The sequence below is a fragment of the Taeniopygia guttata genome, chromosome 14 (genome assembly GCF_048771995.1).
Source record: "Taeniopygia guttata chromosome 14, bTaeGut7.mat, whole genome shotgun sequence".
NCBI lineage: Eukaryota > Metazoa > Chordata > Aves > Passeriformes > Estrildidae > Taeniopygia > Taeniopygia guttata.
In genome coordinates, this window is record NC_133039.1 from 9,367,298 (window position 1) to 9,394,943 (window position 27,646).

General features: G+C 40.4%; 1 protein-coding gene across 1 annotated transcript in view; it reads left to right on the top strand.

The window, feature by feature from the left end:
* The window catches only part of SHISA9 (shisa family member 9), a 176,591-nt gene that overhangs the window by 137,550 nt on the left and 11,395 nt on the right, over positions 1-27,646 (top strand). The window contains 1 exon segment of the mRNA XM_002197627.7: positions 18,928-19,083. Coding sequence (XP_002197663.2) covers positions 18,928-19,083 — 156 coding nt within the window.

Below are 27,646 nucleotides of genomic sequence, written 5' to 3' on the forward strand. Positions count from 1 at the left end.
AACCCCCCACACAGCGAAAATGATCCACCATCAGGGACTAGACTGAGGATACGTAGTCTTTAGGCAGAAAAAGACTAAGGTACCTGCAGAGTAGCATTATGTGGGATGGCTTTAGATGTTTAATATGTTGTGCTCAAGCACTTTTACCAGATGGGTCCCATATGAAAAATAAAATAATATATGTGCCTCCTTGTCCTCAACTGGTCCAGGAGTCCACATGAGTGATGTGTCTAAAGGCACAAGGTGATTATGTGGAGTACCTGGTCCAGCTGGGAACAGGCTGGTTTGGCTTTGGAAGCACCGGAGCTGGGCTGCCCCAGACACGGCTGTCATGCTGAGATATCTGTGTGCAGAGACTCCTCTCACTCAAGTGTGCTCCTGCACTGAGCTGGGATTTTACAGGATAAGATTTAAAATGCAAAGCAGTGCTTTCCCCCTCCTTTTACATTGTTTGTGTTATTGTTTCACACAATATGACATCAGAGGCTGAGCAATGTGGCTCCCCAGGCAAAGGGCTAAAAATCAAAGTCAGCAACCTGCTGCTGGCAGAATAGCTCACTCATTGCAAACCACCGCTCCTGTTTGCACCTTCACTCCCCAGAAAAGCCTCTGATTTTAGTACCCTGAAGCATAGAATGTGTCATTTACTTACAGAAGAAAAATACTTCTGAAAAAACAGAATTTAATTGTTGAATTCATTGTCTCCTTTTCAACTTCTGGCATAAAAATAATAGAACAGAATAGACAGTTCCAGTTGGAAGTGCATAGAACAGAATAGACTGTTCCAGTTGGAAGTGCAGTGATCACTGCACTGCCTAACCAAGAAAAAGCAAATTAAAGCATTGTCCACATGCCCTTAAACACTGACAGCCCTGGGGAACTGACCACCCCTCTAAGGAGCTTGTTCCAGAGTCTGACCACCCTGAAGAAATACCCCCTAATGACCTGCCTAAACCTCCCCTGTGCAGTGCTGAGCCATTCCCACACATCCTATCACTGGATACCAGGGACCTCCCTGTCCATGTGTGTCCCCTCCTCGGGATCCTCCCTCAGCCTTCTCTCCTCCATAGCAGCCTTGTCCCAAATCCTCATGTGCTTGTCACAGGACACCTCCCACCCCTTTGGCAGCATCACCTGAGCACATTTAAACAGAACTGTCTTTAGCTAAGCAAATCTCTAAAGCCTTTGTTTTAAATGCACAGTAGGAAGTCCAAGTATCAGTGTGAGCAAGGATTATTCTCTAAGGAAACCTTGCCAGGAAGTGACAACAGTTATTCTAAAACAAATACATGCTCATGTACACCCAGAAGACAGAGTGCCTACAACCTTAGAATTGTTCCTCACTTATATTCCCTTTATCATGATAAAGGTCAGGTTCTTTCACTAATCTCTAGTCAAGTGGACTGATGCATGTATAATAAATTACAGAAATGCCCTTTGAGCCTCTATTATTTTGTGAAAAGAAAGAGCTAAGCAAAGGGTGCTCATCCACCCATAAGAAAAAAACCCCAAAACATAATAGATAAATCTTTCTTCTTTTCTTATTGAATGTCAAACAAAGAGACAGGAAAGTCTTATTACATTTTTTAGTCCTACCAAAGCCAAACAGATTCATAATTGGCAGTTAAGCACATATTTATCTGCCTTCTGGGTCTATCTCCAATCTGAAGAGAGAAAGCTCTGACAATCTATTTCAATCCACACAAGGAGGAACTCTGACAGTATTTATCTGTGGGATAATAGTCTCAGAGTGGTACAGCTTTCTCCAGCTTATGCTGATAGCAGGCAAACCACAGAATTCTGCTATGGCTTGGAAACACATCTGAGTTGCAAACATTTAAACAAAACCTAATAAAAACATGGGGAGAAGCTGGACACACTTCCAATTTCCAATATTCTGCATGGAACTTGAAAATATTGCATCATTTATACCCAGAACAAGCAATGAAATATGTACAGCATATAAATAAATAATCCTTTTTCTCCTACACTTTTCTGGAAGAAATTAGGATTTCTGAGCATTTGTTAACCCAAACATAATTCAGATAGAATGTTCAGAAGAGAAGTTGTTCTGAGACCTGATCCTGTGTCTGTGTATGTAATGCTCTCTGCCTTTTATACTCAGTTCCTCACTCTGAACTGCAAGGACAACTGGTGTTTGATGAAAGACAAACTCTGTTTCAAAGGTTTTTTTCCATTTATTTGGGGCTTTTTTATGTGAATTCCTGTAAGCACTAGATGAGATAAGAAAACATCAGTGGTTCTCTGTGGATATAAGTGATTCTGGCAGATACAGAATTTAATAAAAAAGATCTTGCTGCCGAGGTTACTTGTCCATGTGCTTTCTGTGCATTAAGAGCACAAGTTCTAATACAGTCATCTGAGTTTCTGGCTACAGTAATACATTTTATGTGGATTATACTGGATGTGGAAAGGCTCCACACTGGATGTACTGTCATAGAATGGCACATCCATCTCTCTTGGAGCCATTATTGCTATTGCCTTGATTATAATGTTTTGTCTAACTTGATTTTTGTTTCCAACTATTTGGTAAAACAAGGCTGTAGGATATCACTATATACATTTCAACCATTTTTTTCCTGTTGAAAATGAAACCTTTCCTACTAAGCTGCCTCATACTAATCCTTAGTTTCCCAGCCATAGAGGAATCTGTTCTGCCAGGCCAGTACAATGTGCAAACTCCCAGAATGTCTATACAGATCAGTTTAAATGAAAAAAAAAACACTTCTATTTTTGGTGTTATAACAATTCTCTAACTGAAAATGCAAAAAAATCCCAGCTGGCAGAAGTATATGAAGTGTTTCCAAAGACTAATCTTGGTGTATTGTTAATACTGCAAGTCTTTTGGTGTCTTTGCCATGAGCACACAAAGTCACTGTGCTGGAGCTGGGAATTGAGGGGCTGGACTTTGAGTCCACGACTACTGTTAAACTAAACATCTACTTGTTTCCTCCTAGGAAAGATGGAGAAAGAGAGGCAGGTTACCCTACCAAACAAGCAAAGGGATCACATCAGCAATAACCACCCCTGGGTGGAAAATGACTCTTTAATAGGGCATAGACATGCCATGTAAAAGATTAAAACATAGGCTAAAAATCAATAATTAAGATATAGGAGACAAAATGATTGCTACACGATTTATCTGTTATTGTACTGGAAACTATTAATCACTGTATTTGTGGCTGTAAATATATAATACAAAGAGAATTTTCCTGAGGTAGCATTGATTAACGTTGGAGGTAAATTATAATAAATACAAAGGGGAAATCACTTACAGCATATTGAGTTTCTGTGGTAAGTCTGAGTAATGATCCATTATTGTAAACAGAAATTATTTACAGTACCATGCTGTGAGAAGCAATAACTCTGACAGAATTAATACATTAATACAAGGACATTGCCTTTGGTCACAGAGGAAGTTCACAGGCATGCAAATATCAGAGCTTCCAGCAGGCTCCCCTTAGGGCAGGGACTGTGCCTTTTTCTGCCTGGCAAATTCTTAGCACATCAGGAATAAATAAATAAAAACAAGATTGCATGCAAAAGTGTTCCAAATAATCTATGTAACATTGAAAGAGTTCATTGCTTCAGTCAGCTGAGCAGGAAGGTTCTTGCCCAGCAGCAAAAGTGCTTCAGGCAGGTAACAGTCCCAGGGATGAAAACTTGACCCCATACTCAGCCCCTGTTGATGATGTTGTGCCCAGAATTTCAGTTTTCAGAGACTGGTAATTTAACTTGTCATAAGTGAAAGTTGCCAGAAAACAGGGCCCTGAGCACCTGCCTGTATTTGACACTCAGGGAGAGAAGGTTGAGACTTTGGTTTCTATGAGTTCCAGAGCAAGACAAGATCGAAGACAGAGTAGCAAAGCTGTTGCTGAGACAGTTTTGCTCCCAGCAATAAAAGGACAGCATACAAATCATACATGTGTGCCTGGCAGGAGTCCACAAAGCCTTGTTCTTGGAAGACATTCTGAGAAAGCTAAAGAGGCATTCTGCAATCTATTAAAAATAATGTATGCAGAGTAATGGGTTATAACTAGGAATGTCTAAGAATAGAAGCATCAATTTTATTCTTCCTTCTGAGCCTGTACTTAGTTTTCATTGCACTGTGAAAGACCAGTGGGTGACAGCAGTCCAGCTAATGAGGAGAAAGACATGACAGAAGAGGTTGTGTTATAAAGGGCTGTAAACTGTCCCCTTTTCAGCCTGACTTCTGACACATTTTACTTCAGGCAGGTACCATTGGACAGACACTCAAAATCTGTCCCGGGTGTTGTTCCCCTGCCAAGATGCACTTGGGTTCAAAAGCACTGTTAATTAACATCATTAGCAGTCCCTCATTCATAATTTGGTATCAGCTAATCATGGTTCTTAGAGGAACTTAAATTTGATTTAGTGGCACTGTAACAAATCATTGAAACCCAACACCCAGTATTCTGTTTGAGTATCAATTCCTCAGGAGGGAAAAGTTCCAGTTTTGAGAAGTTCCTCACATTCTGTAAACCCATCCAACTTTGCTGAGAAGTAAAGCACTGTAAGACAACAGCTTCTTATTTGGATTGTAGCTAAAGAAGAAAAATCTCCAAGACAGTGAAGGCAGTCCTTGGTACATTGCCTCATTTAGGAAAGATAACACTGCATGAATGCAGACACCAGTGAGAGTGGTTATATTCCAGACTGGAAATAAAATTCCTGTGGCTTAATAAAAGACAGACCTGAGGGAAATGTCATGGGATAACAACCACCCCACCTTCAAAGCTTCAGTGCAAAAGCAACCCATATTCATTTACAAGGGCTGCGAGTTTATTTAACAACTCATTTTTATTCAGTGGCTTTTGTGAAAAGGATTGTTGATCTCAGTGATGTTAGAAAACACAGCTCTGAAAGAGAAACTGATAAAGTTGGTCTTGTCAGGAAGGCCAAGGAGATGGATAGGGTGAGATGTGCTCATTGGGGTATGGGGTTTCTGTGTGAGGTGGGGCACACTGGTCATGGAAAATGCAGATAAACACAGGCAATGCACTGTGCTGAGGAGGGAAAAGGTACTGTGAATTTAATTCAGCAGCAGCACATTTGTAAATTGAGCAGCACTGAGGTACCACTACTGAAGATGTGCTGAACTACTGAAATTCAGTTTATAAATATTGGCCTAACTCCATTAAAGTAGGTGTTCATAAAACACATTCAGACAGAGCTTCAGAAATGTTCTAAATTTCTCTGATTCTGCCATTCTCAAAAAGTGCCAGTTCCACCAAGAGCAAAGTAAAGCCTGAGCACTGATCAAAACTTTACACTAAATAATATAGTTTTGAAAATATCAGATCTACATTTTTATACTTTTGTCTCAGCTTACAAATTATACAGTATATAAGTTTGTATTGAAGTAGACAAAAGAATGAAGAGAATAGTAAGAAAATAGAGGCCATAAAAGCAATAACCTACTAGCAGAGAGACTTCAGGAATTAATAGTTTTTAATTCCAGAAAAAAGAAAAGAAACTGTCCAACAAGGAGTTTATGGAGGCAACTTTCTTTGCTGTGGACATACATCAAAGTGGAAGGCAAAACGTTAGGCTGGAGATACTTTCCTAGGGATCTGAATCCTATTGCTGCCTCCCTGAGACAGCACAGACACCTGTATGAAGATGTTTTGATGGCAGTGTTGGCACAGATAGCCATAAACTCAAGAGAAGACGTGGCTGAAGATGCCCCACAGCTGAGCAGTCACTCCCAGACACATCACAGGGAGGAGGAAGGCATAGGAAAAGGTCTAAGTTAGGCTAGTGCAGAACAGAAATAAAACAAAAAGAAAAGGCTCTGAGAGGAGCCTGACACAAGTACAATTCCCTGGCAGGAGGAGCTGTGGGTGTCAGGGCTCGCTCTGGCACGGCAGGATGAGAGGGGAGGGAGCCCAACGCAGGAACTCACCCCTGGGCATGGCCCAGCAGCGCTGTCCTGGCTGCAGGCTGTGCAGGGCTGCTGGCACAGAGCTCCCGGGCACACCCCGCAGGGATGCCTGCCCTGTGGCACCTCTGAGCTCACAGCAGGGCAGTGCCCACAGCCTCACCTGCTCAGCCTAGCAGGACTAATCCATCCTGATTCCAGCACTGGCCAGGTGATGCTTCTCCAGCCTTCTCCTCCTGTCAGCTCAGTGTTATTCTTGCCTGTGCAACGTGCCCATGATCGTGCAGCCCATTAAGCCTCATTCCCAGAGGAACAGGGACCTGTGCCTGGCCTGCTGCAGTTATTTTGATAATGCTTTTCAGTAAAGACTGCTTAGAAGAAAATATTTACATTTTGGCAAAAAGATTTGAATTGGGTGAACAGGTTCAATGTGTGTTCAGGTGAGGGACGATTTAAAAGCCACTGAAATTCGCTTCTCCAAAGCAGCAAGATTTTCTCATTTATTGAGACATATATTCGTCATTGTTCTTTAAGAGTAGAGGTGTCACTCTGTAAAAGGCCATAAAAATGCAAAAATAGAACTAGGCCATCTTTATGCTGCACGTCAGGATATGTGCAGGGAGGTTATTGATCACAGAAATTACACATAAGAGGTTCCTAAAATAACACGGGGGAAAGGCAGCAGCTCTCACAGTTGTCTTTTAAGTCTGGAGGTTCAAAATAAAATGGGATCACTATTGAAATGTTAAATAGGAAGAGAAAGTTCCTGTTGATACAGGATTGCCTGTGTCCTAATTATGGAAAGATTTTATGTCCTCCTTTTTCTCCAGTCTCCTATCTACTTGGCACTTCCTTCAAAAGGATATGTACATCATCAACAGAGAAAATCAAATAATCTGAAGGCTGAAGTCACACTTTGGAATGATTCTTAAGATTATTTGTAATATTAAAATTAAATAGTGGCTTTTAATGTGATATTAATTTCCTTTAAAAATTGCAATATGAACTCAAATTAAATATATAAAGTGAGTCCCCTCCCCTGGTAAACACCTGGGTGGTAATTCCAAGGAGGAAAATGGAGAGCTATTTGTCCCCTGTTCCTCAGGACAAGATATGACATCCACAATTTTTGGTGCAAAAAGGAAAGTGTATTATAAAATCCATTTCTTCATTTTCTATTACTTCTTGTCTCTAGTGCCTAAGCATGAAACAGAGTTATTTTACCTCTTGCTGAAATGCCATCTATAGCTGCTGCACCAGGAGATATTTGTGGGTAAATGAGTGTTAGAGCCGGGAGTGGGTGTGTGGGGAGCTCCCAGCAGGAGCTCTGGGCTGAGCAGCTGCAGTTCCAGCAGCACTGGGGGAGCAGGAGCCTCCTGCCCTGCCCTGCCCTGCCCTGCCCCGCCCTGCCTGCCCTGCCCTGCCTGCCCTGCCCAGCCCTGCCCGCTCCTGGGGCAGAGCCAGCTCTGGGAACAGCAGCTGGGAGTCAGACACTCCCCAAGGGCCTGACAGGCACAGCCACGGGGCTGTGGGGTTCACTTGAAGCAGGAGCTGGACACGGATCACTCTGAGCTCACCATGCAGTGTGTACCCACCCTGCCCTGCTCCAGTATAGACCTGGAGATTTACCTCAGGGCCCAACAGCAAACGAGATGGGCTAAGTCTCAGAGAGACTCCCCCACCACAGACTTCGTTTTCTTTTTCAAAAAGAGTTATTTGTCTGATTCTGTCTTGCCTAATTATTTTCCCCTGAAACTCTTGTGCATATATTTGAATAAAACAACATTATGTAAATAGAAAATAATTCAACTCTAGAAATCATTGCAATAACAATGTGGAACACACCATAACTAAGCAGCTAAATGTTAGGATATTATTCTACATAAATGGCCAGTCCAGATTACTGTGGCTCATATAAATGCCTGCTTAGATAAGGTTCGGCGTTGATTAAAAAACAAGCATACATAGAGCTCTAAAATACTACCTTTTAAAAATTATTTATTTTTCGTTTTTAGAAGCTAGCATCTAAAGATTCAAATAATCAAATTGTCCCTTTTGGAAGACAGGACATCACTATTCCCTAAAAAAAAAAAAAAAAAAAAAAAATCCAAATAAAAAACCCAGAAAAACCAATTTCAAGAAACTAACAAAAAACGACATCAGAAAACAGAGGAGGGATCCCACTTGAGGAAAAGAGGGGCAGGTTTTAAGTGCTGTTGGAAAAACTATACTTGTTTCTATTTGATGGCCCAGAAGGATTCATCTGCACACTGGGAAAAAGGACTTGGGCACATCATGTGTCATTATTTTTGAAAATTCATCCAATGGATGAAATTCTGTAAAACACTTAAAAACAAGCTGTGCTGTCAAGGCTTAGAACAGAACACAATTAAAATAATTTAGTATTAATTTAATTCATGAATTAAGGGACAAGGCAAAGGAAGGGAGAAAGGAATAGAAATGGACATGGTTACGAATAACTACTAATGCAGATTTCTCAGGAATAAATGGAGCTTAACCTGAGCAATTCCCTTTCATGTCAGTGTAACAGGCCCTTTGGATGGGGGAATGCTGTAGATACAAAAATCCTGAATTTTAATTTGCTTTCAGAAGCTGCTTCTAAAAGGTTGGTGCAAAATTGTCTGAAAACTGCTTTCAGAGAATAATTCCAAATGATCCTGTTTTTCAGTGGAGGGAGGCCATGAACAGAGTTCTGTAGTGATTTATTCTGCCTCCAATATTTTCAGTAATGAGGAGGACAATGGGACAGTGTACATATACTTATTAAATTTGTGAACACCATCAAGCTAGAAGGTGTTTCAAAGATTTTGAAGGACAGAATTGGAATTCAAAAGATTGTAAAAAGCTGAAATATGCAGTGAAAAACAAGGTGCCTTCCTATTAAAAGTGTTTAAGCACAATCATTGTGAAGAGCAGTCTGACATAAAAGGATTTCTGGGCTTTAGGGGATGGAAGGCAAAAATGCATCAATGAAACTCTGCTGATGCCAGAGAAGAAATTGTATATTAGGAGGCATAATTAAGTAGACATCCTGCAAGACATGAGACATATGAGAAGACATTAAATGCCAAACCTCAAGAAAGATGTGTTCAGAAAGGCTGGATTTCTGAAACCTCTAATCATTCTATGCGAGAAGAATTACAATACTCATTCTGTGGTGCTTGGACTTCAAAATACATAAAGTACTGCAGCACAAAGAATACTCATGATCCTTTGAAAAGCCAGTCATTTGAATTTCCAGTGTGTCTGTGCAACAGGTGAACATGCAACCTACTTCATAAGCAATAAATTTTGTTCTTTGCTGTTTTAAGAGATAACAAATTATGACTATTTATCTGAGAACAGAACTCTAATTCTTCCCTGACCTTCTGTCTTTTTTTCTCTGAGCTTTTGATTGCTTTACAGACCAACAACCTGACATTAACAAGCCTGCACATGGGGCTTGTGAAAAGAGAGAGCCATACCTGGATGTTATCGTTTCACTGCAGTCCCTAATAGAATTACCTCTTTAGAGAGACTCTAAAAGAATAAAGTAGATTATGCCAGAAATTAAAAAGCATACTCATCCTCATTGCTGGGCTAGGTATGTCAGGACAGAAGATGCCACTGAAATGTGCTTCAGGTGAGAGAAATATTGAAGCAAAATATTTAAGCCTCCCATTAACCAGATGATTCACTAGAGAAATTATCCTCCACCTTTGCTGGCTGGAATGGAAGTAACAATGAGCAACTTCCTCCCTCTTTTAACTCTTCCTTAAATCTTATTCATAATTGTTTTTGCCCTTGAATGATGTGAGAATCCTGCAGGGAATTTGTTCCAAAAGCTACAGGCAGGGACTGTTAACTTACTGCTTAGACAAAACAGTGAATAACAAAGGCACAAAGTTGGCTTCTGTAATTTTATACTGTCCGGTCTTTTCCTTCTAAACTGTTACTATGTGGTATATGGATAAGTAATATACAAATTCATGGGATGCCTGAAGCAAAGAAATTTTTAATGTATTCAAATCATTACAGTTAAAGAAAACAATAAACAAGGTATACAAATATTTAGAATAACATTATAATGACAGGCACATTCCCCTTGTGTTAAAGTATATTAATTGCTGGAAATAAAGTAATTTCATTGACAGACAAAGCAGCCAAAACAACAGATCTGAGATGGCTGGTACATCTTAGCAGACTCTATTTCTGGGGAAAGATACAGGAGTGTTTGATTTGTAAAACAACTGTTACCTTATGGGAAAGTATAAAGAACATTCTTCTGGGCAAAAAAATTTCTGTTGTGTAAGTCAAATTTGCTGAATTTATCTTTTCTTAATTTGCATCACTAAGGATATTTGCAGTGTTCAAAGTGTGTATAACTAATTTCTCAACTCTGCTACTTGAGGCAAAAGAAGATGAAGAAAACCAGAAACGTGGGCAGGAGTGAGAACACAGCACTGCTCCCTGCCCTCCCACAACTCAAGCCCTGGAAATTGATATGAACGCAGGGTCCTGATATCTCCAGAGTTCATCTGCTTATTGCCTCCTTAGAGGTTATAATCCTCTGTTTGTGAAGCCACAATGGGTAGTGGTAGAGAAGATTACAATGTCACAAATCCTGTCAGAGGATTATAAGTCTGTCAGGTTGTGAGTAATTATGATGGAAAAGCAAACCTCCAGAGGACATAAAAATAACCTTCATAAAAGGAGATCCGGTGCCACATAATAAAAGTCTACATGGAAAACCAACCTCAGACTGCAGCTCTTTTGTAATGCAAGAGCCCAGAAAATATTACAAGGATGTGAGTGTGATGGTTCAGTATGGAGCCCAGGGGAAATGAAAAGCAGAGGAGAGAGGCTTCCAGCCAGTTTAGTCACAAGGCCAGTGATATTCCACTCCCACCCTCCTAGGATGGCCGTAAAACAGCCAACTGATTTCACAGAACTCTGCTCCTACACACTTGGAGCCTAACCAGAAACAGAGCCCAAACCTGAAACATGATGAAGGCCCCATCTCCTAAATCACTGTGACCACAAAGAATTCAGCACCTCACATCATCACAGCCTTCATCTAGAAGACAGTGGGAAGCTTCAGTCTACAGGTCTCGATTTTAACTGATACACAAAGATGCAGTTGCCTCTTTCCCCATTTGCAACCTGTCACAGAGTTCAGCTCACAGGCATAAGATTCTTTTTTATATATATGTATGTATATTAAAAATTCCCTTAGATTTAAACATAAAGTGATAGCAGCACATTTAGTAAGAAAAAGGCCCATTTACAGGAACACTGAGTAGTCTTCCCTGGCTGGACACAGCAGTGGAGCCTCACATCTCTTTGGCCTCACGGCTATTGATATTCCTTCTTTTATGTTTCAACTCCACTCCCACCCATTCACCCACCCCTTATATCATTATTAAAAGAAATACAGTCCCTGTCTTTCACATAGGTAAGTTTCTGAAGGATGTAGATAGAAAATTAAAGGAGTGGAGGTGGGAGGATTTATATTGTAAAATTAGTGCTGTCCTCACCTTCACTTCTGATAAAAGTAGTTCAAATGAAGAGTCCATTTTGGACTGGTTTTGAGTATGGTGTTGAGTGCCTTTATCTGACAGCAGCAGAGAATTCCACAGCACTGGAAGGAAACTTGGGAATTTTGCCACTTAGAAACAGACATAGAGCATTGTTTGAGCAACAGCAGCGCTGTCACTACACAGCTCACTGATACATCTCTGAAGTTCATCTCCTGCCAGAGGAAATTCAGCTCCCCCTAGGATGAGCACCAAAGCCAGAGCATCATGGATTTCATGACCTGGCTCCTCAACCTCCTTTCCCATGTCCAGATGTAAGGCATTGTCTCTGAACATCAGCTCATGAATCTCCCGACCATAATTCTTCCTTATGAAGTCTGCACCCACAGCAACCTTGTCCATGGGTGTCTCAGATGAGACCAAGGTGCCAAGAGCTGCCAGGCTGTCCCTCCTTTGGTGTCAGCCAGCACTGTGCTCCCTGCTGGTGCCACTCACAGCAGGGGTGGGTGTCCCTCACCTGTGCTCTGTGCTGCCAGCTCAGCCCCAGCACCACGGGGCCAGAGGGAGCCCAGCGCCTCCAGTGTGACAGTGTAACTGCATCTCCTGCATGGGGCAGGAAAGCCTGTCCTCAGAGATCCACTGAGGTCATCTCTGTGTGAAAGACCACACAGCCTTTACCATGAGGGACAGCAGCAGAACGAGAGGTTAATTGTGCAGAAAGTGAATATAAGTCATAAAGCATCAGAGGTCAGTGTGCTGAGAGACTCCTGCACTCAGTGGCACCACGGAGAACCCCAACACGATGGGACTGAGTCCTACAGTGACTTGCTAGGACAGAGAGAGGCATCAGTCAGTATGTTTGGTGACACACATTTATGTGGTAGACTGTCACTTCCATTAACAGAAACATCTTTTTTTGCTGAATGAAATGCCATCCCAATCATCTCAGATCTTTTCTGTGATTGTGATTAGATGGGTAGGTTGTCTGTGTAACAAGAATATTTTTGTGATATGGTGCAGAGACAGAACAGATCATTGACTAGCATAAATTGCCATGAAAAATATGTATGGTCTCAGAGCTATCACATTTAGGGACAAGACAACTTCTCACATGACTTGTGCATCACTGATGAGAAAACAAAAAAGTCTGCAGATCTTAAGGGACAAAGACATATAGGGGTGACTTACAACAGCATTATATACAGGGCAACACAGCTCTGTGGATTACTGAGGGTAGAACCTCATACCAGAAATTGCATTGCAAGGCCACAAGAGTTGAGAAAAGGCAGCAGTAATGATCAAAGATTGGGAAATGTTGCAGAAGAATGCCAATAATTTGTTAAGACCAGAAATACCATTTTTCAGCTATGTGGAGAATAAGGCCATGGATATTTGTAACAGCAAATGCAAACAAAAGTATCCAAGTTCATAAATTTTTGGGCACAACCTATTTTGCTGTTTCTGGGAATAACCCCTGGAGTACAGGATAAGCACACACCTCTCAGAGAGTGTTCTGCATATCAGCACCCCTGGGGCTCCTACAGCCTCCTGTCACACATTTAGTGTGGGCAGAGTGGCTGTTCAGCTGCAGGGACCCCACATCTCAGGGGTGTCAGTATGTGCACAAACAGGGCACTGTCTCATGGACGTGGCTCCCTGGTTTTGATGCATCACCCTCTGCAGAGCAAACCCTTCAAAGGGTTAGGTGTGAATAAGGATATCCTTTAAAATACAACATTTAATGCAAATCTGAAGGAAGGGGTAAAGAATGTAAATAAAGACAATGATAGTGGTATCACAATACCTACAAAGACACAAAATACTAAAGCTATAAAGGTGTAAGAAAATCCACAAAAACAAAACCTCTGTGAGGGCCAGTCCAACTGCAGTGGGACAGCCTACAGAGAGGAAAAAGCAATTACATAGGCAAAGGTTGGAGTGTTGGAGTGTCACTCCAACAGTGACTCCTGAATGGACAACAATCTTATTATCCAGGAAGAAATGGAAAGGAATTACTTTACAGCCATAGTCATATTGTTGAAACCTTACAGTCTTCATCATATGTGGGATTTTTCAGAAACAGCACCTGCAGCTTCTCTTGGTGAAGCTTGTAGGAACACGAGTATGGATTTTCAATGCTGGATGAGCTGGTCTTATGATTAAGTATATTAGACTCAAGAACAAAGAGGCAAATATACTTCCTGTGTAAGTGTAGTTATGGATGGGAGGGGAGCAATTTTATACTGATATTCTCTAATCACTCAGCTCTCTCCTGTTTTCATAGCTGCTATTTTCAATTTTAGTTAGTTCAGGGCTATATATTTTTCTCCTGAGTATCTGAAAATGCTCAGCTATTATTATATTTTGCTCTGAATTTTCTCTTTTCCCCCCTTTGACTTCCCAGACTTCTTTTGTGTGTCTTGTTCTCATTTCTTTTGTATGTGTGTCTGCAGGTGGCTTTTATAGCAAAATCTCATTCTGCTTTCCTGGCCTCCCCCCACCCTCTCCTGTTTGTTACTGCATTGCCTTTCTCATTTGTGCTTTTCCTGATGCCTGTAACCACTCATTTCCTAATAGATTCCATTCCGTGCCTATGGAGCTTGTTCATTTTCCCTGTCCTCAAGCACTGAATCATTGACTTTATTGTGCAGAAAGGAATGAATCCCCAGGCCACTCTGCAGAGCAGGTTTCACTCTCCCGTGGCTGAAGAGGAGGAGGGAAGTGGCTGAGCTCAAGGGATGCCCATGGCAGGCTCTTGGCTCTGAAGCAGTGAACAAGCTCATGATTGCTGCAGCCTCCTCACAGCCTTTCCTCTAACCCTGAGTCTCCCATAGCTCTGGCAGCTTCTTGACAAGATTAATCAAACTAGGTGAAGACACAGAAAATGGAAAATGCAGAAATCAAACCACTCAGCTTTGAGGCTTTTACCCTCTTCATACGTAGAACTATGATTGGTTTTACTTTGAGTTCTTATTTGTATTTTATGATGATATGCCCATTGCTTGGTTCCTGAATGAAGTGCATAAATCAGATGTAACACCATCTTAATTGGACAGAGTGCAGAATAATTACAGTGACCAATAGCACTATTGCCAGGTGATTCACACTAAACTAACTCCAAATTTCACAATCAGAGAGGAGTGCCAAAAAGCATTTTCACTTGAAAAATGCAGTAAACAGTTAACTGTAATATCTTCAATTGCTGAGATATAGGTCAAGGTAGTAACGAGATAAGGTAGTCATCAGTATTTGTCAGCTACTGGGAATGTGACCAGAAACCAATGCCTCAGACGTTTCTAAAGGCTCACTGTTGGTGGCTGGGATATAAACCTCACTTTCTCTAGCTATAAACTGGTTTTGGTGCAGCTTCCTTCCAGTTATTTTGTCCTCCAGGTGTCCCCCAGCAGCTTTTCTATACCTAGAGGTCTTAAGGGAATTACAGTCAAAAACACTCCAGCATAAAAAGAACTTTGAAATTTTTCCTTTTTTTCCTGTCTCATTTTCTGCCCATCAGACATCTAACTTGTGTGTGGTGAACTCCAGCACATTTCAAACACTTCCTTTTGGGCTGGTAGCAGGAAGACAGAGAGCAAACCACAAACACTTCATCCACAATAACACCTCAAACTTTCAGAAGGTTAGGGAGCAGGCTGGCATTGCATTTCCTTGCTTCAGCAGAAAATAAAATAGGTTGGGAATATTGCAGGTTTTTTATGATATCACTATTGCTAATCAGGTTTGATTATTCATGCTAGAAGCTGTGGCACAAACAGTGTTTTGAGTCTTTGTGATGTTCATACTCTCTGCTTTTTAAAAATAAATACATAACTTGGCAAGGGCACAATGCAGCTGGTTGTATGGAATGTGGTGGACAATACCAGTGTCACATTGCCAAAAATAATCAGTGAGCACAGCCACAGCTTTCAGGTTAAAGTTGTCCCCATTCAATGAAGCAGCTATTTGCAAATACTAATCACAGAATATTTGGCTTATAAGAATAAATTATTACACTTGGCACAAGGGGTCACTGGCAAAACTGGTAGGGATTTTTCTGGTTAAACTTTCTTCCAATTGAAACCAGTCCCTTGTATCACAAAATATTTTGAAGAATCTGAACGATTATTATTTCCTCCCTGAAATGTGACAATTACTATTTTTTTCAACTTCAGGGAAAAAAAAATCTCAGATCTTGCTTGAACATCTTATGAATTAGTTGTAGACAGATGCCTTATTTCCTGGGAGAATCCCTATTTTGTATTGCTGAGACTGAAGGAGTGTTGTATAAGATGACACTACCAAGGCCAATCCCTTTTTTGGTTATAAATGTGGATTGACCCAGGGTAGGACAGTGCTGCTGGAAACCTCCCACTTGCTCACAGCTTGCTGGGCTCCTGCAGGGGTTAGGCTGGCACTGCCCAGACTGCTGCAGAATTTACCTCACACCGCTGCTGCTGCAGTTATGAACATTTCCTAAGTAGCATCCAAATACAGGTGAATTTACTTACCCACATTGTCATGTTAACTACATGGGAAGAAAATAACACGAGTGTCCTGTTTGCCCATTTATTTCTAGAAAACCAAAGGTAAGGACTCAGATCACACACTTCAGAGAGCTTGTGACCATGTGCAACATTCAGCAGCAATGGCCAGTTAGACTAAAATTTAGTTTGATTGATATTTAGACAGATGTACATATCAAGCTGAGATTTCTCTTGTAGGCCCTAGGAGTTCATTCCAATGGAAGCCTCTTTATAAACAGGAATCATTCTTCAATATGGCTAAATGCACTTTGCCAGAAGTGGCCTTTTGCTTAGTTCACTTTGTGCAAATGGCCAATTGAAGGAGTAATTTCAGCTGTGTCTTCTATGTGATGACTTAGTCTTGTGTAAGCATCTGGCTGTGTGTGAGGGGCACTGCGTTAGTCAGTGTGACAGTGTAAGAATGACTGTCTTTAATTAGCTTGAAATTCATAATTTAGAAGAGTTCTGGGCTTTTAACAAGACAGGAGAGAAGTCAAAGAAAATCTAGAAATTGAAAACATATTTCTTTACATTTTGTAAACACTCAGGGGAGAAAATGCCAGCACCATCAGTAACCCAGCAACCGAGAAGCAACAGAATCTGTCACTGAACACCCAGACAAAGCACAAGTTCACCTCGTTCATCTTCCCCAGTACATTCCTGGGGTGGCTTTCTCCACTGTGTTTAGAGAGATGACCGAATAAAACTGATATATCTAAGTAAGAAACACACACAGAAACCTGTCGTAGCTAGCTATGCTTTATTTACATTTTTTTTACAAGTCTCCATGGCTGGAAGTCATTTCAGCAGTGAGTGTGGTGCTCATGATATTTTTAACACAGTGAAATCATGTTTTGATATATTGAATAATAATTGCCACAAGGGAACTTCGTAACAGTAGCATCCATGACGTACTGATTTAGCTCTACTCAGAAGACAAACCAAGGACTGCAGGGTTAACAAGTTGGCACTTTCCTTACAGTGAAGGTCCCACCCATGCTGGTACCTTCAGTGCTGCCCTTTACTGAAATACAGCTGTGCTGGCATTCCTGCTCAAAGTGCACTCACATATGCAGTCAGAGGAGAGAGATATTTGGAAGGTATGGATGGTTTGGAAAGAGTGGTCAGCTATTCATTGGTTCAAACCTTTCTATTAAGAGGTTTTCTTCAGCTGTACTCTAGAGATGGAATGGCAATGGTATAGGATTGCAGAAACTCCTGCACTAGGAGTCACTCAGTTGCCCCCGACATGCCAGTACTAGAACTGAACAGAAATATACTGAGACTTTTTACTTACTGCAAAATAACAGTTCCTTAAAATAACAACTCTTTCTGTGAAATTGCTGACTTAACCAACTTAGCCTTTCAAGGTATAAACTAATAAAAAAGATTCAGAAGGTGTTCCAATAGTTTTTGGGAAATTCTGAAAGAGAAAAGATTATAATTTTTGGTTCTTCCTTATTAAGAATCAGTAATAGCAAGAAGAATCATCCTTTTATTAGATGATAGCACTGGTACCATTTTTGTCCTGTTACCTAAGGTCCCCTCCCACCTTAGGCACAGGTGTATGGGATGGGCAGAGCTCTGCATGAGCATGGACAGCCCGTGAGAACAGCAGAGGCTGCACCAGGTACCAGAGACAGGGAAGAAGTTAAAAAATACCTTCGGTTTCTTTTCTCTCCCAGCAGTAAATCTGTTAACTGACTTCAGAGCTCCTGCTTATTAATGAGCCGTGGAAAGCCAGGTGGCTCAATTCCCTTAAAATCTGGCAAACTGCAGGGATATTTGGCTCCTGCCAGATCCTGTGGGCACTTTGAGGATGGTCCAATCCATTCATCACAATAAACTGCCTTTCCCATAACTGACCAGTTTTCTGTCTACATGATCTCTATGCTGTGCTTGATGCTGTGGGAGTTACTGTATTGTCACCAAGACAGCACCATGGTCTTATTGAGGAGAAAAATGTGCTTGTCTGTGATTGAAGAAGCCATGAGAAGGTTCTAGAATTGCCAATCAGCTCAAAATATCTCAAAATACATAGCCTAGAGAAAGACTCAGCAAAGAAGATACACTGACCATGTTGAAATCTGTTGAAATTTAGGTTTGCAAATTGAGTGCAGCACACAATTATGATCAAATGTTTTAGAGGCTGGAACTGAACCCTAGAAACAACAAATAAATTTTATCTTAGAAAGAAAAGTATACAGGATGTATTCTCTACTGAAAAGGAAGAAATCAATTTCAGAAAGTGTATAGGGTTAGTGGTGGCATAAAACTCTACATAAGAAATACATGCTGTTTTGATGTATTTCTGCTACAGAAAGTGTGATCTTTGTATAATATTACAATACGCAATATCAGGGGAGAGGAGAAAACATAAGGACAAAGTGTATGTTTTGAAGAAATCACCTAATGATAGTCATGAGGCAAAAAAAGCACATTTTACACTGTGATGCTTGTCTACAAAATACAGCATACTGCTGTGCAAATAACGAAGCTGCTCCTGGTTTTAAATGCAGTGTAACTGTGACTGTGCAGCAGCCTCAGCCAATTTAAATGAGTCTGGCTCTTTTACTGCAGAGAACCACTCTACTGCCCTGTATTCAATCTAACTTGGAACAAACTCCATGTTTAGCTTTGTATCTTAATGCTGCAGCAAATTCAGTATTGTTGGTGTTTAATTGTTTTGAAAACCTATTTTTTAGTTCAAAGATCTTCTTATACAAAAATTATTGTGTGTTGCCATAATTACTTGTCAGCTTTTAATCATATCATTAACTGTTCGAAGTACAGGTCTGCTGTACTCAAACTCCCACTTTGTAATAAACAGTGTTTTGTTGCATTAAATCTCAGGGCATATTTTGTCTAATCTGTTCTCAACAATGACGTGAAAACCTTAAGTCTAATTTACCTTTCACTTAATGCTTGTTGATTTTCTTTAATACAGATCCACCACAGATGAATAATGTCATGCCAACATCTCCCCTCCTTCCTCAGATGGCACATCAACATTCATACCCCAGCCTGGGCCAGATCACAAACCCGTACGAGCAGCAGCCCCCAGGCAAGGAGCTGAACAAGTACGCGTCTCTCAAGGCGGTCGGTAAGTGAGCGGCGCACGCACGGCTCTCCCTTCACTCAGCTGACATCCTGCCTCCAAGCTGAAAACAAGGTCTTGCTCATCTGGACTATATCAGGGTCAAATTTAATATGGAATATCATGTTACTTGGGAATGCAACGAAAATTAAGACAAGGATTGCAATTAAGGGATAAGAAAATTACATGCAAGGACTGGTGATGATACGATGTGAGTTCATACATGCACACAAAACCACCCCATGCCCCTGCAAGACATCTTCCAGCAAGTTTCACCTGTGCTGTACACGTGGGGTTCAGGCCCAGTTCTTTATGTCCCAAACCTGTGAGGAGTAGGGACTTGATGGTCCCTGTGGGTCCCTTCCAACCTGAGATACCCTATAATATCTCTACATACACATTGTGATGTGTATTTCCCACAGCTTTCTACACAAATGAGAGAAAAAAACAGCTTATGATTTAGACACCTGCTAAATATTTCTAAAAAGAGAAGGCACTCACACAGTTCTGAAGTAAGAGCTTCCACATTCCCTGCAAGGTGTTCATTAATAGATCACTGGAGGAATTTTCTGAGATCTTTGATTTCAAACAATTAGTGCATGATAAAACTCCTAATAAAGATCCCAGTGGTGGCTTATTTCTGTGCCTGATTAATATTATTTTAAATAAATGAGGAAACATCCTCAAAGAAACAGTTGTGGGTAGGGAAAATGACAATGAGTAAAGAATTCAAAATAATTTTCATCTTGAATGCCTAAGTTTATAATAGTTTTCAGGGGCTGTAAATACCTGCTTCACACAAGCCCCTTCTAGACAATAATACATTAAGAACTGGGGCGCCTTTTCCCACTAACCCTTGCTTAGCTTTCACATATAGATGTTAACATCGTTTCCCCATAAATTCAGTGATGCCACTCTCCCTATTTCCTGACAGAGATACATATCTGGAAAAAGAGCAGAGCATCTCAGAGCTTTCTGACTAAAGAATTGAGTTTTCACCATGCCAGAAAAAATTTTCATCACAAACTTACATTCCTTTATCTGCACTTCAGGATACCAGAACTCTAACAAAATGTGCATCAAAGTCCCATCTCAAATAGTTCAGTTTTACTTTAGCCTGTTGGTTTTATTTCTTACAAGTGGTGTTTTAAATCTGTTTATAAAAACAAGGGTTAATAGCTTTCTCCTGGGTTTTGAATACCAAGCAGCTTCACAATTCCTTCTTCAAAAGGTGCTACCATGTAATGATGTGGTGATTATCACAGATTTATGCACTGATACTGAGCTTGTTTTTCAGATGTCAATTTAGGTCAAGCCAATCATTAAAGCTGAAAGGTATTTAAGCATAACAAAATGAGTGATGAAACACTCTAAGAAACTTCTCTCATCTGCCCAAGAGCCACTAAATGTGCCTTTTAAAAAAATTATGAAATTAGAACTTATATATTTCTTGTGTGTCTGAGTACAAGTTTTAAAACAGCTAGATTATAACCATACAGTTAAATCAACCTTGAAAGATTGTGCACTTCAGCTCCAGAAGTTGTATAATGCCTCTCAGAATCTTAAACTAAATTAAACATAATTTCAGGGACATCTTCCAGGGGGATTGCACCATCTTTCCATGCTTTTCCCATATTCTTCCCCTCCCATCTATCTTTTTTGCCAAGTTTTAGATGCAGGTAAATTTTCACAAGTACAAAAGTGCTGCACTGTGATCCAAACTTCTCAGCAGAAAACAAAAGATGTTTTGAAACTGTTACACATTCACGCCTTCTATCTGGACTTAGGGACCAAGAACTAAATATACGGGGTTTTCAAGCATTTTCAGACTCTCAAGGCCCTGATTCCTCCCAAGAGTACGCCCTGAGTACAACCCAAGGTCACAAAGAGGTTTTTCCCTGATGCCAGCCAGGCCCAGGTGTGTGGCCACACTGACATCCAGCTCTCCAGACTGCAGGGTTTGTGCTGGCTTTTGGAGAGGTCTGAAAACGAAAAAAGGAGCTGGCCAGCATCAAACCCGCCAGTACAAATTTAACCTGACAACATCTCTTGAGCAACCAGACACAGACCAAGTTCACCCTGACCTCATGTCACAGGGCAAGGCATTTTTTGCCTGCCAACATTCAGACTTGTATTTGTGGATCCCCACAGCAGGTTAATGAGTGTGTGTAGCCCATTCCCTTTTGCATTCATTGATAATGTCTTGAGGGTACATTCATTTGCCACAAGAGAAACGTAATAAGGGATGTGTTCTATATTTCTCCATGCATTTGAGGCAAAACCATATTTATTTAGGTGCCCCTTACTCTGCATGATCACATTGTTTGGGTGTAGTCCACTATGCTTAACCCTTTTCTTTAAGAACCCTTTCTTTAATAATGGAGGAAGAAGCAGTTCTAATGTTTTGCAGCAACTGTAGCTGTAGTACATTAATATCCCTCATCAGAATGTGGCCATAAGTGGTAAGAAGTTTAGATAACTGAAAAAGTGAAGCTTTACCAGAGGCAGTATTAAATTAATTTCTACACAGCTGCTTTCTTCTGAACTACAGATGTCCTAAAAATATGGCTCATTTTAGAATTGAGCTACTCATTCCTCAGTGATTGTCTGCTGTGAAAATTCAGTTTATGGAAAAGTAGTGAGTCACATTAATCTCTTTTTTGATCATGTTCAGGTTCTCCATTAGCTTCAGTAAAGATTCAAGTGCTTGTGAAAACAAGAGACAAGAGAGCCCTTGCTATCAATTTGCATTGTGCTACTGAGTAAGAATGACCAACACCTTGGTAGTGAGAGCAAGCTGATCCCCAGGAAGCAATTTTAAAGCTACACCTCATACTCCAGGTGACAGAGCTTAGCAGAGTCATGGACTGCTCATGCATGTGTGCCATGCAATGTGTGCATTGCAGTGTCTGATTCAGCACCACAGGGGAGGAGAGTGCTGAAAAGGCTGCTGTGGATGCCTTTAGCTTTAAAAAACTAAATATTTTTACTTGAATAATCTCAAAGTGCACAACTAAACACTTTTACACTCAGTGAAAGAGGATGTTGTCCTTATTTCTTGTTAGGAATTCCTTTCTTTGCTGCAGTCTCCAGAATTCCTTAAATACTGACCATGGTTGTTGACCAAATTCACCTTTTCCTCAGCCTGTCTGCTGGCATTTACATCTCTGAATGATGTGAGGACATTCTGTGCATATTTTATATTCTCAGATGAGTGCCTGGAGTACAGCAATGTACTGGTGAATTGAGATGTGCTTACTGTTTTCCTTAGTGCACTACAATTTTATTCTCCTTCTACCTTGGCACACACACCACCAGGGAATAATCAGCAGAAGGCAGAGGACCACTTGGAAAATTAGACAGAGCAAGCATTTCCTGAACAAATAGATAAGAAATTTGCCTCCTAGCATCTCTAGCCTACTGGCTGACTGCTCTGACTTATTGTGAGGTGCACTCTGTTCATCCATTATATTTCCATTTTCAAGGCACAGAATCTCTTTTCAACAGTGCCAAATTTTTCCCACCTCAGAATGTGAGACACTGTCTAAGGGAAAAGGGTTAACAAGCTCCAGGACCAGTCCCAACAGAAGTGGTCATTGAATTTTGTGGGGCAATAAACACCCAGTGTTTAGAAATTTCCATTTTTTGGTCACCTGAGAAAACATGATCCTGATTTTCTTCAGTGCTTTTGCAGTATTTGATTATTTATGTGAAAAGTGCAGAAAGAGGTTTTTCTGCATAAATTAGTCTTATTTCCAGTTCATCAACCATGTTTTTACTCCATGCTTAAATGGTTATTGCTCACTTAAGCAATACTGACATGCCTAAAGCTACAAGTGGATGGAGATCTTGTAGCTGAACACCTTCATGAAATTCAAGTCCCAGGACATACAAAGGTAGCTCATCACAAATTTTTATGCACATCATTTGGACATTCATTTGGAAAGCATGAACAATCCAACTTCAAATTCCACTCTACTAAACTGTAAGAGCTGTAGTCCATCCTGTTGCATAAGAGTTTCCTAGAGATCAAACAGACCTCATTTTTATCCTGAGTTATTAGTTATTTATCCAGTCACACTGTTCTGCAAATCTGGCTCAGTAACAGTTAATTTTCTTTCCCGAATTTCAGGGAGCAAAGTTATTAAATATCTTTAGACCTTCTTGCAGAAATGAAAAAATACTCCAAACCCAACTTCTAAATCCCCAGAGGACTCAGAAAATGATCATTCAGCTGCTGGAGAGGTGCACAAACATGCCAGTAAAAACCGAGAATACAAATTTTTCTACAGTTTAACATGATTTTCTGTTTCTTTCATGAATTTTCTTATTCCCTTCTCACACATACAGACAAACATTTGAGGAAGTGACTGGACATTGTCAAAAAAAAGACAAAATAAACATCCAGTAGACAGAATTCCTTCCTGAAACACAGACCGAGAAAGCCTTCCCTGATGCTGGGAGTTGTTAGTCTCCTGTGGGATTAAATCAGATCTAATTGATTTGATATAGTGAAGCTAGGAGGATATAATTGGCAGCAGACCCACCATCACATCTCTGAGTCTACAGCTCCCAGCATTTCTTGAAGCTGCACAGTTCTTTGATCCCAGAGGAAACATCAGACTGTGATCCAGCTCTGCTTGCAGTTGCAAAACTGCAAAGTGAGATTCTGCAAATATGACACTTAAAGAATAAATATCTCCTGGTTAGGTCCCTGCAGAAAGTAGTGCGGCCACAAATGTGCCAAGGCACCAGGCAACAACTCCCCAGAAAGGTGAAGCATATGAGCAAACTGACCTGGTCCTGTGTCCTCAGCACGCAGAGAAGGAGTCACAGGGAGGATCAGCCAAAGTTAGCTCCGGGCTGTTAGCTTTGAACCATCTTCCTGTCTGATGGGAAATTTGTTGCTGCTTTCTCCCGAGCTTCAAACTTTCAATTTCCATAGAAATGGCTGTAACTCTGTGCTGGTACAAGCTCTGTCTCTCACCATGAGACTCTGTACCATTCCCTGTAGTTCACTGTGCTCTGGCCTGGAAAGAAACACTGTAATTGGAAAAATGGAAACACACAACATGCATTCACAGGTTTGATACAGTCCACTTTTAGAAAAAGCAGAACTACAAATTTATTGGACCCAACATGTTTGTATTAATTTACTTTCCTATATCAACAGTCACACTGTTGAGGTAAATATTCATGTTTCTTTGGAAGGCTGAAAAAGGAATTGTGCTTTCTTTTCAAAGACAAAAAATATTTTAAGTTACCACTTCCATAAGCAGTTACACAAAGCCAGATCAAAAAAAAAATCTGGGGCATAGGAGTATCTCACTGGATTTAACACCATGAAAAACAGGGAAGCACAGATTAAAGCATCACTTGTAATATCCAGAGGGTGATTCAGATAATGATTTAATAGATCCAGAGGTATGTGCTGTGTCATAAATAATGCTCGACTAGGCAATCTACACAACTCAACACTGGAACTACAGATCTGGCTCAAGAAAGTGTGACATAAAAGCTGGGTATCTTTTTATTATTATTACTTGCTAATCCCAGTGTGGCTGGAGATTTTGAAAGTTTTGAGTGTTCATTTGTTAGTGAAGCCTTTCATATTTTAATCCTTGTTTCTACTTCACGCACAAGAGAAAAGCCAAGCAGCACTAGGAGCAAGCCTCGCTTTGCCAACCCCCTGCCAGCAGCTTCCCTCAGCCTTCCCGTTCCTCAGCCAGAGGAAGTGGAGCATCACTTCTTTCACCCACATCGTCTGATGATACCCAGCAAATTTCACAGCCTGCCCAGTGCATGCAGATCAAATTACAAGACCTTTTATTGCTTCCACTAAATAATTTAATTATTTTATCTGCTATTTACCCAATTGGCTTCTGATACTCACAGGCACACTGTCATAGGTAAATACAAAACGCTTGGAGAGTCTTGATCAAAATATTTTTCTGTTTTATCATCCAGAACACTAATTTCTTCTTCCAGTGAAGTACTCATATTTTAATTATAAATGTGGTATTTGTGCAGAGCCTCAGTATTGTGAGCTAAATCATCTGCTTTGCTGACATTCTTTTTTGGCTGTTTAAAAACCAACATTTTACCATAAAATCTACAGGAGGATATTCTTTCTGAGGATGGGGAATTGTGCTCTAAGCAATCAGACTTCCAAGCAGCCATTGCCCATTCCATCCTCTAGCAAACAGGCAGATTTGTGAACTTTGGGGATATGTTGGTCTTGGCAGAAGCGACATCATGGCAGGTGGAAGGAAACTGCAAACAGTCCTTTTACAAGAAGCAGTTTTAGCACCAAAATAGGATTCTCTTAAACACTGCCATTTATGTTGGCTCATTTCTTAGACTTTAGCAACACATTGAACTTAGGAAAGAAAGGAAATCTGACCTTGAGGTGTATTTAGTTCAGGTTTAAACTTTAAACTTTTAATTCTGTGGGTTGGACTCACACCTAGTCAATTGGGTTTTTCTGAACTTGGTTCACTCTCTAGTTATGTAATGGCTGAAGAATATTCATAAGAAGTTATTAAATCTTAACCTCCTTTTCATGCCAAAAGAGCAAATATAAATCTGTGCATCTTAATTCTTGTTTTTGATGATATTCTTTGCACCTATGCTCCCTTACCACAGAGAAATAGCCTCTTTTATTTTGTTTTCAGCACCTTAAAATAGTGAAAACTAAATCTTCACCAATCATTCATAAAAGTTCAACTTATAAACACCACTCTACATTCCATCAGTTATGCACCATAGAGAACTCACACCCTTTCACTGAAAGTTAGGTTGACTCTCTGGAAACTAATTGATTTTAAAAATCCTTATTATGTGATAATGAATAAAAATGAAACAAAAATCTCATATTTATAAGACATAATGGAGAGATCTAAAATAAGAGTACCAGAAAGCCAGCTGACTGCTAGAGAATGGGGGTGTTGCTGTCTTTTGCTTGTCTTTTGGCCTTGAAGGTAGAGCCTTCACAGGAAACAAGCTTACAGTAAACAGGTTTATTTCCATCTATTGAGCTCAGTGGCAACCCCAGGAAGAAAGGAAGTAAATCTGAATCAAACACGGGTTATTCCAGCCTATTTCTATGAAATGCTGAAGAATTATGTATGAGATTTTTTACATATTAAGTGATGCGAAGACATGAGTGAAATTTTATGCTCAGGCAATAAAAGTGAGCCAACAAAAACAAGGCTCAGCTCATGTGGTGACAAAGCCTAACTATGCTGAGCATTTTCACTTGCAGCCCTTCCTAAACATCCCTCTCTGTAACTGTTTTATTTTGTAATATAAAAATACTTTTCATTCCGCAATGCAATTTTTTTATCAATTATTTAAGCTAAGATAGAGATTGATCCTAAAGATATGAAAACAACTGTGAATACCTGCAGATAAATAGCAACACTGTGGGATCCCAACTCCAATCTAGATTGAATCTGAAGTGTGGCTTTTAACAGTTCCCACCATGGAGCCTACACATTGTACTACTTGTTTTTAACATACTCCACCCATTCTTCCCTCTGGACTATTAGCTTTGTAGGTAATGTATGACAATATTTTTGCAGGAAGAGTTGCATACCTGTGTTCAATGTGTGATATAATTTTAAGGCTTTTCAGCTTTGTACATGGATATATGTCAAAAGCAGAGTGCAATGTTCTTCAGGATTACCAATGAACACAAAAGATAGTAAGACAACTGATAGGAATGAATCCCTTATTAACAATATCATATAAATAGCAGCAATTGTCTGTCTGCTATTTTGGTTCTGCAAAGGGGGCTCTAAAGACAGTAAATGTGTTTTTAAGAAATTGCACACATAAAGTCACAGAGACCATTACTTTATTCCTACACATTCATACTATAAGAACAAAGGGCTTGAGGCATGGAGGGAGGAAGAGCAGTAACATGATTTGCAATGTACAGTTAATTTCTGCAAAAGTCTTTCTCTAACAGCTTATTTGAAGAAGAATAAGGGGAAAATATGATATGTAGTAGTTACAATACTACAGCATTAAAAAAATCACCACAAAGGTATCATTTGTTTCCATTCTAAGGAAAATATGAAGTACAACAGGTAGGTTTTGCAGTGGGAAGGTTTGCAAAGCTTTCTAGGCTATGGAAGGTGCTACTGTGGAGAGCAGCCCTGCCACAGGGGAGGAGGCAGAGCTGCAGCTCAGCACTGCTGCTGCTCATTTTCCCCAGCAATTGATATGATTGCAGTTCCTGGGGAAAAGGGGAGAGAGGAGCTGTACACTCCTCTGTGGCTGCAGTCTGGTGTGTCACTATTAACTATTCATGGCAGGAAGCTGCATTTCCAATTCTTCCTGGGCTGGCTGTCAGTCACTGATGCTACTGCCTTATGTGAGGGCTCTGCCTTGGACCTGGCCTAAGCTGCAGGAACACCTAAAGGAACTCATTTTCTTCTGACAGGGCAAGTTTGGGAATTGCCAGGGAATATGAGTTCCTTTCCGTTTGGCACACATCTCTAGTTTGGAAACCTCTGGCAACCATGTTCAAGAATTTAAGGATACGAATGCCATAGAGTCTAAA